General features: G+C 30.9%; 1 protein-coding gene across 8 annotated transcripts in view; it reads right to left on the bottom strand.

Annotated features, from left to right (window-relative positions):
- The window catches only part of LOC132729300 (ryanodine receptor-like), a 173,573-nt gene that overhangs the window by 35,823 nt on the left and 123,472 nt on the right, over positions 1-14,278 (bottom strand). For 7 of the 8 annotated variants that reach the window (XM_060715026.1, XM_060715030.1, XM_060715029.1 and 4 more), the window contains 12 exons: positions 13,904-14,074; positions 12,682-12,753; positions 8,057-8,156; positions 7,473-7,552; positions 6,873-6,949; positions 6,334-6,488; positions 5,826-5,914; positions 5,304-5,432; positions 4,829-4,933; positions 4,350-4,431; positions 3,856-3,926; positions 3,462-3,527 (listed from right to left, as the gene is read on the bottom strand). In XM_060715026.1, coding sequence (XP_060571009.1) covers positions 3,462-3,527; positions 3,856-3,926; positions 4,350-4,431; positions 4,829-4,933; positions 5,304-5,432; positions 5,826-5,914; positions 6,334-6,488; positions 6,873-6,949; positions 7,473-7,552; positions 8,057-8,156; positions 12,682-12,753; positions 13,904-14,074 — 1,197 coding nt within the window. Of the gene's footprint in view, positions 1-1,017; positions 1,098-3,461; positions 3,528-3,855; positions 3,927-4,349; positions 4,432-4,828; positions 4,934-5,303; positions 5,433-5,825; positions 5,915-6,333; positions 6,489-6,872; positions 6,950-7,472; positions 7,553-8,056; positions 8,157-12,681; positions 12,754-13,903; positions 14,075-14,278 lie in introns of all 8 variants that reach the window. The other variant, XM_060715028.1, reaches the window with a different exon arrangement.

Below are 14,278 nucleotides of genomic sequence, written 5' to 3'. Positions count from 1 at the left end.
GAAGATAATATCATTGTTTACACATAAGCACTGCATATGACGCATAAGCATTGTGTACTGCATAGAAGCACAGCATGTTTACATGTCATTTAACACAGCATAAAGCAGCTGCCATTACACGGCTATGATAAAGCTAGATAAATTTGGCTGTATACTCTATCCTCCACCAAAAGCTTAGAATAGCAGAGCAAGCTGATAAAACTGACAATAAAAGATACATATTATATACTGCCTCATTTTTCTCTTTAAAAATGTAAAACTTGACGATTTTGTTTCAAATAAATATAAATTATTTCCCTTCATATTCTGTAACAGAAGCATATTTTTCAAAAATATAGCATATGAAATTAATACCAAAATGAAAATTCACATTTTTTTTTCTAAATGAGGCAGTACATAATTTTGTTTACATTATCATAATACAGCTTCACGACAATGTTCAAGCATATGTTAATTACAAAATTGACATTACATGTTTTTTTACATTTCATTACAGACAAACGACCTCTCAATAGAAGTTACCACGACAACAAATTAACAATATAATACATCAATGCGTGAACACTGTTGTTTTTATATTTTAAAGCAGCAAACCTCCAGATTCATGCTAATTTTCATGAAAATTTTGAAAATGTAAAAAATATTTGAATGTGTAATATTGTGAATTAACCAAAAGGAAGCAATTTTTCACATTATCAATGGCACTTACAAACCAAGTAAATTACCAAAAAGTAAATAGCCTTTACTGCGTTAGTAACGCAGTAGAAATATAGATGTACATACTGAAAAAACAGTCATTAATCGCACATTATATGTAAAATATTACTTAAATCTTGAAACTTTTTACTTTTCCTTACTTTTAGCACATTTTTCTTAAGTTTGATTTTATTGAAATAGTTGGACTCATCTGGAGGCATGTAGCTTTAAGCATACACAAGTGCGTGATAATGTGCTAAATGTGACTACACTACAAAGGCAGAGGCATATAATGTATTTATGTTTTCTGTGTACACCGACCGTGAATACATCTTTTGGGCCTCCATGGCTCGGCGAAACTCTTTTGCTGATATATAACCATCCTTGTTAGTGTCAAATTCCTAGATAGCAGCAGTAAACAGGGTTGAAATATTATGTTTAATAATTATATATCAGTAATTATTATCATTAATCTGCCAATCTGAAAATTTACTGTGAAATCAAAATAACCTAAAACTTTTTTGGCAAATTCTGAATTTTGTAAATACTTTTGCATATTTTTGTAATATAGTAAAATATGATAGGGTATATCAAAATATTAATAATTTTTGATAACTAAATAAAAATGTTGTTCTAAAGACAAAATATACTCAAATACATGTACCATATTCTTGATAATGCCAAAATAAAATTAGATATTTTGCCAATGATTTCACAGTATTTATGATAAAAATATATTTAAAATCTAAATGACCCCTCTGTCTACATCTGAAATACAAACATTTTGTCATTTTGGTAACATGAAACTATTTGTAACCCTTTCCAATAACAACAAATCTCTGAAATGTTAAACTGATTAAAACAATCATAATTTCAAGTGATAACTATCAGGAATTCATCTTTCTTTCCTGACACAATATAATAATTAAGGTTCCTTAATTCTGTAAATATTATAAAAATCCATTTGCATGTTACAGGCATAATACTATTATCAAAATACACCTTTACTATAAGTTAGGAAGCTAATGAAGTATTTTAACAAGAGGGCCATGATGGCCCTGAGGTCGCTCACCTGTATATAGGCCCCCCCAAACCCCCCCCCTTCCAACGTTGCAGGGCCAAATTTTAACCCAAGGGCTTTTATTTGCACAAACTTGGGTAGACACCCATAAAAAGATGTTTCATGCTAAACATCTAAGCTCTAGCTCATTGGGCTTTTTTAAAAGAAGATTTTTTTTAAAGTTTTTAACTATACACATATAGTTAAAAAAACAATGACACCCCTGGGGCCAGGCCAGTTTTGACCCCAGGGCTTTTATTTGAACAAACTTTGTAGACACTTATTAGAAGATGTTTTCATGCTTAATATCTAAACTCTAGCTATTTGGGTTTTTTTCAAAGAAGATTTAAGTTTTTGCTATACACATATAAAGAAAAATCAATGACCCCCCGGGCGGGGCCAATTTTGACCCCAGGTCTTTTATTTGAACAAACTTTGTAGACACTCACTAAAAGATGTTTCATGCTTAATATCTTAACTCTGGCTAATTGGGTTTTTTCAAAGAAGATTTTTTAAGTTTTTGCTATACACATATAAGGAAAATCAATGACCCCCGGGGCGGTGCCAATTTTGACCCCAGGGCTTTTATTTGAACAAACTTGGTAGACACCTATTAGAACATGTTTGATGCTAAATATCTTAGCCATAGCTCTTTGAGTTCTTTAAAAGAAAATTTTTTAAGTTTTACTATATGCATATAGGGAAAATCAATGACCCCCCCGGGCGGGGCCAATTTTGACCCCAGGGCTTTTATTTGAACAAACTTGGTAGACACTTATAAGAACATGTTTCATGCTAAATATCTTAGCTCTAACTCTTTTGGTTCTTTAAAAGAAGATTTTTTAAGTTTTTACTCTATGCATATAGGGAAAATCAATGACCCCCTGGGGCGGAGCCAATTTTGACCCCAGGGCTTTTATTTGAACAAACTTGGTAGACACCTATTAGAACATGTTTGATGCTCAATATCTTAGCCATAGCTCTTTGAGTTCTTTAAAAGAAGATTTTTTAAGTTTTTACTATATGCATATAGGGAAAATCAATGACCCCCCGGGGCGGGGCCAATTTTGACCCCAGGGCTTTTATTTGAACAAACTTGGTAGACACCCATTAGAACATGTTTCATGCTAAATATCTTAGCTCTAGCTCTTTGGGTTCTTTAAAAGAATATTTTTCAGTTTTTACTATATGCATATAGGGAAAATCAATGACCCCCCGGGGCGGGGCCAATTTTGACCCAAGGGCTTTTATTTGAACAAACTTGGTAGACACTCACTAGAAGATGTTTCATGCCAAATATCTAAGCTCTAGCTCTTATGGTTTTTTAAAAGAAGATATTTAAAGTTTTTTCTTTCGGTTGCCATGGCAACCAGAGTTCTGCATGGAATTAAATTCTTTGAACAATTTTTAAAGGTGACCACCAAAGGAACATTCCTGTGAAGTTTGGATGAAATTGGCTTAGTGGTTTATGAGGAGATGTCATTTAAAGTAAAAGTTTACGGACGACGGACGGACGGACGGACGCCGGACGAAAAGCGATCACAAAAGCTCACCCTGTCACTTTGTGACAGGTGAGCTAAAAAGGTTTCCTAAACAATTGATTACAATAACTTTTATTGAGCAGTTATTAAATCTTAAAAACTACTTTTTCAATGTTGCCAAGTAACATATAAACATACACAAAAAATAGAATACATATACATACCAGGAAAGCTTCTGATGTTGTAAGGTCTTTCATTTTCAGGAAAATATCAAAGAACTTCAAGATCATCTGAAAACAAGAAACTATGTTCATCCTGGGTTATGTTGATAAAAAATATGTAAGTGACATTTTTGTCCATTTTATAAAGTCTTGTGAACATAACCAGGCATAAACTTTAAATTCAATTAAAAAGTATGAGTTCAAATTAATATATTGTAAACTTAATATATCAAAATAATAAGTGAAAAAAAAATTGATGAAAAAGACCATTTTCAGTGAATTCATAATTTGGATAGTGACACATTATTGAGACCCTGATTATTAAAAAAGTGTTGTTTTTTTATAAAAAAAAAAAAATCAACATGGGTCGTTCAAAAACCAGAACAGCTTTGCTTACCTCAACATTGCTGGATGATTCTACCAATGTATCTACCATCTGTTTACCAATGGGTCCATTCATTACATTACCTGAAATATTTCAAATCAAAATTATCATGTACATATATGTTGACTGATTTCTTGCTTATTCCTATAATAAACTTAAAATTGATAATATAATATCACTTGATTAGCTCTATAAGCCTGGGAAAGGCAAATGACTTTACAGTGCAGACCAAGATCAGCCAGCACGTCTGCTATTCAGTCAGTACATATTTTGAAATGTTGTTTAAAATCAATGCTTTTGCCCAAACAAAATGATGGACTAGATAATTAACATGGAATGGGTCAGTCAGGTCTCAAAACAAAACGTTGTTGCCCTTTTGACTAAATGTATGACTTCGTTCTTGCATGGCTTTAATTCAATTAAAGTCACACCATAACCTATGCTCTAAAAACAAAATGTATGTACAGATGAAGTATATATAACACAATATAAAGAAGAAAACCTACCTTCTAACATGGAGAGTAACATAATCATCATCTCTTTTTGTAGTTTCATAAACTCTCTCAGTAACTCTAACTGGTCTGCATCCTAGTGTATACAAATATAATAATCTTAAACCTTTGTTAACAGTGTAAATGTTAAGATTATGCCACTTCAATAGAGCCAGTCCAGTCTACACGTAGCATGTCCATTATTCATATTTAGAAAGGTAAGGGAATTCAGTGTAACAACTTGTAAAACACTGACTAAATACAAAACATTTAAATGTTTGTGTACATTATTCCTATCGCAAATGACACCGTAATATTTCTCTTGACAAAAATGCAAACATTATTAATTCAAATATTATTAATCTACATGTATATGATTTGTGTATCTAAGTACCGGTATCTGTAAGAAAGATATAAGGAGAACAATATAAAGAACTAGTAAAAGCATACATGAATGGTAAGTTTTTAAAGTATAGACAAATACATGTTATTACCCTAGAAAGTTTCTCTTGCATGTGAGCAAAGATATATAGGAAACCTCCCACAGCATCCCACAACCTACTGTGTGCCAATGTCAGCTGATTCTGGGAGCAAGGACCCTAAAATAGTAACATAATAAGAGTGAACAAACCAACTAACATAATCTCGAAAAGCACATTTTTGACACAGAGGGTTCATAAAATAATAACTTTTGATTAGTAATGTTTTGAGTAATTTGCCTTCTTCTAGGCATGTATAAAAAGTGTATAAATGCATTTTGCAAAATCACTGATTTTGTGTTGAATAATAAATTTTGCACTTGTGGAATTATTTGACTTACAAGTTTCATGATATCAAAGTTATTTTTTGAAAAAACTAATTATTCCACTAATATAAGATGAAATCACAATCCTACCTTCTACCACAAGGCTCAATTATCCTACACACATATCAAAAGGTGTAATACAAATGATGTCATGTTAACCATACCTGTACATATTCAGTTAGTGAGGCCAAGACTTGTTTGGAGACCATGATAGCACGACAGAAGTTCTCCTTGCCAGCAGCATCTATAGTGTCTTTACCAGAGTAATGCCAGTAAAAGTCCATTATTGATTCCTGTAATTTTATTTTTTAAACTATTATGGAAAACTTTTGTACATACATTGTGTATTTCCATTACATACATTGTGTATTTCCATTACAGATATTGTGTATTTCCATTACAGATATTGTGAATTTTAATTATAGATATTTAATGCTGGTTTACTACTATAACAAAGGCTATTTTACCATGATTCTTAAAAAAATTCTATAGTATAGCTAACAAATCAAATTTATAAGAAACACTTCAAATGACACAGAAATTGATATAAAAATGCTTGACCACATGTTTAATAATGAATTTATCATGTAAGTTAAATCATTTCAGAATGCTACAGTACAGTGAAATCTATAAGACTATAAAGAATTATAAGAAACAAATTAAAATTGACATTATTTAAAGTTTACCTGTAATCTAAGCAGGTAGTCTACAGTGCTGATAACAATATTCACTGTGGTGTTGTTACCAGCCTGGGTACGTAAATAATTCTGGAACTCTGAATTAAACATAAAATTACTGTAAGTATAAAACTGAATATAATGAATAAGAAAATGTGGGATTATCAATAAGAGTTTTGACAAACATGCTAAATATTTTGCTGACAGAACATGTAATCTTCAGTGATATTAACATTATATAACAAACAAATAGGTTTTCTCTCGCCAACCTTTGTTATTTATTTTTTACCCTGAACAAAAACTTCATTTGGATACTGTTTCTATGTTTTTATTCATCAGATTTTTACAGAGAAAGAGTAGCAGTACAAAAATTTTAGTCAATGGTACACTTGAATCAACAGTAAGAATACTTCCCATTGGCCTTTACATTACATAAATAGTGAGGGGTAATATATTATATTCATCAGGATATGTTTTATTTGACACAAAATAGTAGAATGATTGGGGAGTAACTTACCAAGATTGTGACCTTCACAGAGCAACTGTAGGAACCTGAAGAGTTTACAGATAAACTCGGCATCATGGAGGTTCTTCTCTCCTGGTGACGAGTCAGGGCTCATACCCAGACCTTCAGCCTTGTTGGTTCTCTCAAATGCATCCAGGTCCAGCACACTATAACATGGATATAAAGACAATCAATAGTAATTGGTTTTGTTTATATTACTGTAAGTTTGAACCTGTATCATGACAGGCATCAGCAAACAAATAATCACTAGCTGATTAATCTCTCCTATACATATCAGGACTGCCCGAATTATCATATTATAGTTTGCTAACTTTTGCATCCATTAACACAGAAAGAAAGCTCAATAAAGCTCTGCAGCAAATATTTAAAAGGTTAATAATTTTCATTCCAACACTAGATTACCTGATGTTATTTATTCACAGTAAATTGAAAATCAAAAATCAATAAAGAACACAAATGAACATAGACCTAAATTTAATGTTTCCATACAAAACAATGTTGTTGTTGTTTTTTTTTATGTGAAAACTTGCCTGCACTGCTGCATAAGCCCAGCAACTGAGGTAAAGAATCCTACATCTTTCTTGTCTTTTAGATGTTTCAACATTCTCTATAATACAAAAGGACATGTACTTAAATGATAACTAGCATTGTACTTAAATGATAACTATCATATTCATGTTACTAAAACATTGAACAATGTCATGTCATATAAGAATAATGACATTATGAAAGTTACTTCTCCAATGACTTTTGTTTAACTTATTTACATAAGTTTTTTCATTATATCAACATATAACAATTGTAAAAGAAATCAACTATTAGCATGTAACAGTTGGAATATAAATCAGCTACCAGCATATAACAGAAAAGAGAGCAACTTAACAGAAAAGAGAGCAACTATCAGCATAATTATAAAAATTGGAATAGAAACAACTTTTCTTGCCTATATATAAAAAAATGTGTAGTTTAACTTTTTCATTCAGATGTTTTGCTCAGATATATACTTGTATATATGTAATGGTGAGATAATACATCTACACATTGAATTGTGCAATATAAAATAAACTATGGTAATGCTCTCAAAACTATTATATTTAACATTATAAATGAATATAAAATATATGAAATACCTTTTGTACATCAATGTTACCTCCTCTAAGCAGAGAAATACCTGCTTCTATAGTGTCAGATATCATAGGACCTACACAACCTAAAATATAACAAAAAGAATATTAAATATATAATATTTTCATTCATAATGAAGCATTTTCTTAAAAATATGTCTCAAACTAAGCAACATTTTACAGAAATTTCAAAGAATATAAGGAATACAATAGAGTTCAACAATGTTTTACTAGTATTGAAACTAAAATAGAAATAAAGAGGAGTCATGGTTGGGAGTCATGCATATTTGATATATTTATTCAAGGTCATTTAAAAGAAAGATCAGGTCAATACAGGCTTCTCAGTCCAGACAACAGTTAGTAATTCTATTTTTCTGAGTAAATAGAGTGAATAGGTTAAAGAAATTACTCCATTCTAGCGAAAAAAAACAAATTTATTTTGCAATATCTGTAAAGCACCAGTTATCTACTTAAAGACATCTTAGTAATTATATTTGGAGTAGTAGGGGATTGAACTTGTGTAACCCCTGTATATGTAGGCAGACACTGTTAGCACTAGACAACAGTGCCTGCTCTTATGGGATTCCTACCTCTGCTAGCACTTATATAAAGGAGAACCATTTCTGCCGCCCCTCTGTCTGCCAGCCGAGCTTGCTCTGACAATAGCTGTTGTTTCTCCATCTCTTGTTCCTGAAAGTACACCATACATTTATAATATATACATTTCTTTATTACATGATTGTGGCACTGGTGTTATTGGGATTTATAATGACTTACTTGTTTATCAAACTCATTAAATATATTCAATGACAAAAATGGTCAAGTGAAGTACTAATACCAGCATATTATGTTTATGTTTAAGAGAATATAAATTTAAATTTTAGCATTAAAAAAATGATTACATTTTGTTTTAACACATAATAATCAAATGTTAAATATGCATTTCACATCTTCTTGGTAATTTAATTTCAGTTCATGAAAATTTTAATCTACAATTATGTTTGGATAGTGAAAAAAAGTATGAAAAATGTTTGAAAAACAAATGGTATGATTTAATTATGACAACCAATTTTTTTTTTCCATTTTTTGCCAACATTTTAATTTTGTACTATATTTTGTCTATGATACTGCTCTGATCTAACGACCATACATGTACAATATCTGGAGATCACATACAACATTTACTTATACCAGCTGGATGTACAACCATTATACATACAACAAACACATTTCTAATTCCCTCAATTACACACTTAAACATATAATTTAATCAATACTTTTGTATTAGGGTTTTATATACTTTTATGTAATAAAATTCCAATAGCTTCATAGTTTCTTTCTGTAACAATTTTATACCTGCGTAAGATTCAATTTGGCACTTGTAAAAAAGTTATGTGATTTCTTATTTGATTGTAGAATAAAACACTCTATTTCCAAAATTACTTAACATGCTTAATACTTTAAATGGACTTGTCCAACTTCCGTTTATGGGACTGTCCATTATCAATTTTAGGGATATCAATTTGAATATTTAAAGTTTGTCAGCCAACAGTAGAGTCTGGTCAGATTGCACAGATGTACAGGCTGACCTGGCTCTATACTGGTGACAAAGGCTTAACGCTTTCGGTTCAAGCACTTAAAGGGTTACTTCTTTTGTTTGCAGTGCCACATGCGAAATCTCATCTTAGCTATGCAGAACATTTTTATTTTACCTGGAACCTTGTCAGACAAGATAAATTGTTTAACTAAACCACTTGTAGTCAAAATTTTAACAACCAATTTATGAACTTATAGCAATTTTACTTATGGTTTTTAGTACAAGCTCCAGACATAACAAACATGTAATTCAACTAGCTGTATTGCATAGAAGATATGCAATTAAAGAATAATTATATAGTTACTAATCCATTTTTCTATATTAACTTACTACATGTAGTTATATCTCACATAGAAAATAACAGACATATCAGACAATGTTGACTTCTTCTTTACATAGAATTACCAGATCTTTTTAATCTTTACAATTTAACTAGAGACAATATTTACCTAACTAGAATGATAAATCTAATTAACAAACTCACATGTCAATGTCATCTGACAAACTATTCCCTTATCAATGCTGAAATAATTTTACCTTTTTCATTGAAAGCAATTCTACTACAGCAATGCAAAACACAAGGGGCATAAGAATAATTGTTACAGTACTACTTTTACCTGTAACCTGCTAAATTTGTGTAATGGATGTGTCCATCTTTGAGTTTGGAACAGTCCATTCAAAGTTTAAGGGATTCCAGAATCAAAATACAAAAGTTGAAGTATACCAACAGTTTAGAGCCTGGATAGACTGCACAGCTGTGTAGACTGGTATGGCTCTATACTTGTGGCAAAAGATAGTCATTTATGATTCCAGGGGGCTAAATGTAAATATATTTAGTGCATTATTTATAAAACTTCTTTTTATTTAAATCATTAAAATTCAAGACACATGACATATGAGTTTGCACTAACTATAGCTCTATTAAGGGGAACATATTCATCAAGCGGATTACAGAGTTAGCTACCTTGAGAATATCCAAGTGAAGCTGAGCAAATAGTAATCAAGCAAGCAATCACTTTATTGGATTAAAATCATCCCAAAATTAAACATTCTTTATTTCAATAAATGTTTACTGCATGTGAAGACAAATTTATTTTTCACAATCAAATAAAACTATAAGCCTTCATACATAATCATCACAAAGTATTAATAATTACAAATTTGGAACCAGTCCAACATTGCTTTCATTTGATTGGTTAATTATGTGTTCAAATTTCAAACTGTCCAATCACGAACATTTAATTTGACTGATTATCATTTTTTAATGATAAGCATAGCTCCACATCAGAAAACATCTTTCCTGGCAAAAATGATATGCTACTATCAACCGGCTTTGTGTAAAAATAATATTAGTTGTGGTTGATGATTTATGTTAAATTTACATTGAATGTAACAATTTCAGGCGCCTTTCTTTGCCAAATGATGTGAAAATGCAGATGAATTGCAATAAAAATGTACAAGGTGCAAACTGTAGAACGGACAAAAATAATAAATTGATATGAAATTACATTGCTGCAAGCAAATTAAAGCAAACACGTATGTAAAAGTATATCAAAAACTTGCAAAACAAATGGTAAATAAAGCAAAAGAAAAGAAAATACATGAAAAAGTATAAAATAAAAACAAAGAAAGCAAATAAAATATGGATGTGAAAGTTTTAAACACACTGTTAATTTTGTGATTTTATTATAATTATTCAATTCTAACTTTGAGTAATTAAAATTACACTGTTGATTTTCACCTGGTTAACAGTATAACACAGGTGAATAATTTATCCCTATGAAACTTTGACAAAAGACATAATATTATGGTCTCATGCCAATTCTCTAATCATTTATTATAAATTAATTTTCTTTTTTGCTAGAATGCATTAATTGTGTTTCAATACTTAACAATTTTCATAAAAGTAATTTTTAATATAAAACAAGAGGGCCTTGATGGCCCTGAGGTCGCTCACCTGTATATAGGCCCCCCACAATGTTGCAGGGCCAATTTTAACCCAAGGGCTTTTATTTGCACAAACTTGGTAGACACTTATTAGAACATGTTTCATGCTAAACATCTAAGCTTAGCTCATTGGGCTTTTTAAAAAGAAGATTTTTTAAAGTTTTACTAAACAATAAGTTACAAAAATGAACACCCTGGGAAAGGCTCAATTTTGACGCCCAGCTTTTACTGTATGAACTAAACTTGTAGACAATATAGTCATAATGTTCATGCCTAAATAAATATTTAGTCATTATTTATAAAACTCTTTATAAATCAAATTTCAAACAAGAATTGTTTTGACTAACTATGCATTATAAGGGAAAATTATCACGATAAGAGAGCCCCCTTGGCAGTACCAATTTGAAGCCCAGGGCATTATAATCTATGAAGCAAATCATTTTTGGAAATAAACATCTTATTCAAACATGTTTATGTCAATATTAGCACAAAGTTTTATTCTTTAAAAAAGATAAAACTTAATTAACATTTTTACAATGTGCATATAAGTACAAATTTGACCAGCCAACATTGCTTCATGAGGTAATTTTGTAAATCACAGTCAATAATTTATTTTGATACATTTAATTTAAGCAAGCTCCACATCAGAAAACATTTTTCCTGCATATATCACTTAAGCTCTAGGACATATATTAGTTGGTTTATTTATGAAATAATGATTCAATTTAGCTTTTTCCATGATGATGCAATGAGGCAAAATAAATGACCTCACTGTAGACGGCCAAATATACAGGCTTATATAATTCTGGCAAGCAAACTTAAGAAACACTATGTAGAAGATGTATTCAATGCCAAATGATCTAAGCAATTAAGAAAATATATGAGTTATATTAAAAAAAGAAAGATATAATGATTGAAAGTTTTTACACATTTCAATGTTTTGATTCATATATTACAATCCTAGACTTCTGCATGTAATTAAAATTAACTTTGACATTTTTCAAACTGGTTAACGACAAAAGGGAAACATTTACCTGATGAAGATTTGGATGAAAAGGCTAATGTTTATGTCTAGCCAATCTCATATTTAATATAAATTAATTTACTGCAGAGCATGAATGGTCACGAAAAGCGATCCAAAAGTCAATTTTTTAATACTAAAAAATAAGCCTTCCTATAACAATGGACAATATTGCCCTGCCAATTCCTCAAGTTTTAACCCAGACCTGAGACTTCACTTTCTAGTCTTTCCTGTCTCAATGCTGTTGGCTGGACCTATTAAAATCTTTTCCAGTAACAATAATCATCACTTCCCATTTCAAATACAAGTTACATTGCATATTAAAAAATTCACTTTGTAGGAAAAAGGTTCAAATTTCTGATTTCAAATCTTAACATAACTGTTTCAACCAAATTGAAACAAAAGTTATAATGTTAACAAAATGAAAAGACCCTTTCTCAAAAGTCTTCATTGTAAAGCACATCAGATTTCTGTCTATAAAACTAAACATTGTATGAAAAAGAACAACATTTATTGACAAATAGAACTTCTAACATTTAATATGAAAAAGGGCGAGTACTGTAAAAAAAACTCTTATCTATAAAGTTGAAATGTTTTTGAAACTAAAATACACATGAGAAAAGGCAAATTGATAATGCCAGGAAATTTACCTGGAAAGATGAGCCAGGGCCATCTTCATCCCCACCATCATCATCGTCATCATCATCCGCACCACTACAACTCTATAAGACAAAGGTAAATGAAGAAAATAATTACATCAAACATCACTGTTTGTCTGTATTATATCATGACAAAGATATTCTAAGAACTATATACATTTATACTAATAAGTAGAAATATAAACCTTAATTAACATTTTTTTGTGTTTCTCTATTAAGTACCAATATCTTGCAAAAGAACATCACAATTTACTGTGAAAAACAGTCAAATATTTCAGTTGATAGATTTGAAATTTAAAATGCTCACATACACTGGCAGGATTTCATTTTCAGTTAAGACCTCATTCAGGACATTTACAGTGGTTTGAGTGAATATAACAACACTTGGCGTATTTGTACCTGACTCATGATCTGAGCATATAATATACAGATACCTGATATATGATCTGAGCAGATGATATACAGATACCTGATATATGATCTGAGCAGATGATATACAGATACCTGATATATGATCTGAGCAGATGATATACAGATACCTGATATATGATCTGAGCAGATGATATACAGATACCTGATATATGATCTGAGATGATATACAGATACCTGATATATGATCTGAGCAGATGATATACAGATACCTGATATATGATCTGAGCAGATGATATACAGATACCTGATATATGATCTGAGCATATAATATACAGATACCTGATCTGAGCATATAATATTCAGAACATGATATATGATCTGAGCAAATGATATACAGATACCTGATATATGATCTGAGCAGATGATATACAGATACCTGATATATGATCTGAGCAGATGATATACAGATACCTGATATATGATCTGAGCAGATGATATACAGATACCTGATATATGATCTGAGCAGATGATATACAGATACCTGATATATGATCTGAGCATATGATATATAGATAGGATCATATTCATACCTGACTCATGATCTGAGCATACCGGTATGATATATAGATAGGATCATATTCATACCTGACTCATGATCTGAGCATATGATATATAGATAGGATCATATTCATACCTGACTCATGATTTGAGCATATGATATATAGATAGGATCATATTCATACCTGACTCATGATCTGAGCATATGATATAAAGATAGGATCATATTAGTACCTGACTCATGATCTGAGCATATGATATATAGATAGGATCATATTTATACCTGACTCATGATCTGAGCATATGATATATAGATAGGATCTTCTGGCATGCTACTCTGTTGCTCTTTGGTTGCGGCACGTGACAGACAAGTGATCAGCTGTTTAAGTGGGTCAGGCTTCTCTTCTTCCTCTTCTTTCTTCTCCGCAGCTTCTTCTTCCGACTCATCTGACCTCTGTATAGCAAATATAACGATAAATATATCTAATAATCAGATGATAAATATCTTACAACAAAGATGTTTAATATAAATGTCTGAACAACATAGCAGTAAAAATCTGGCAACATAGTTGTATTTTTACTCCATCACAGATTAACTCTCAATGATCAATAAGGCTGGATGTCTATTGTCATTGCTCCAATCAGTGTTAACTGGCAT

Source organism: Ruditapes philippinarum, unplaced genomic scaffold (genome assembly GCF_026571515.1).
Source record: "Ruditapes philippinarum isolate M1 unplaced genomic scaffold, ASM2657151v2 ctg17_1_1_1_1, whole genome shotgun sequence".
Lineage (NCBI taxonomy): Eukaryota > Metazoa > Mollusca > Bivalvia > Venerida > Veneridae > Ruditapes > Ruditapes philippinarum.
This window is presented reverse-complemented; position numbering and strand designations above follow the sequence as displayed.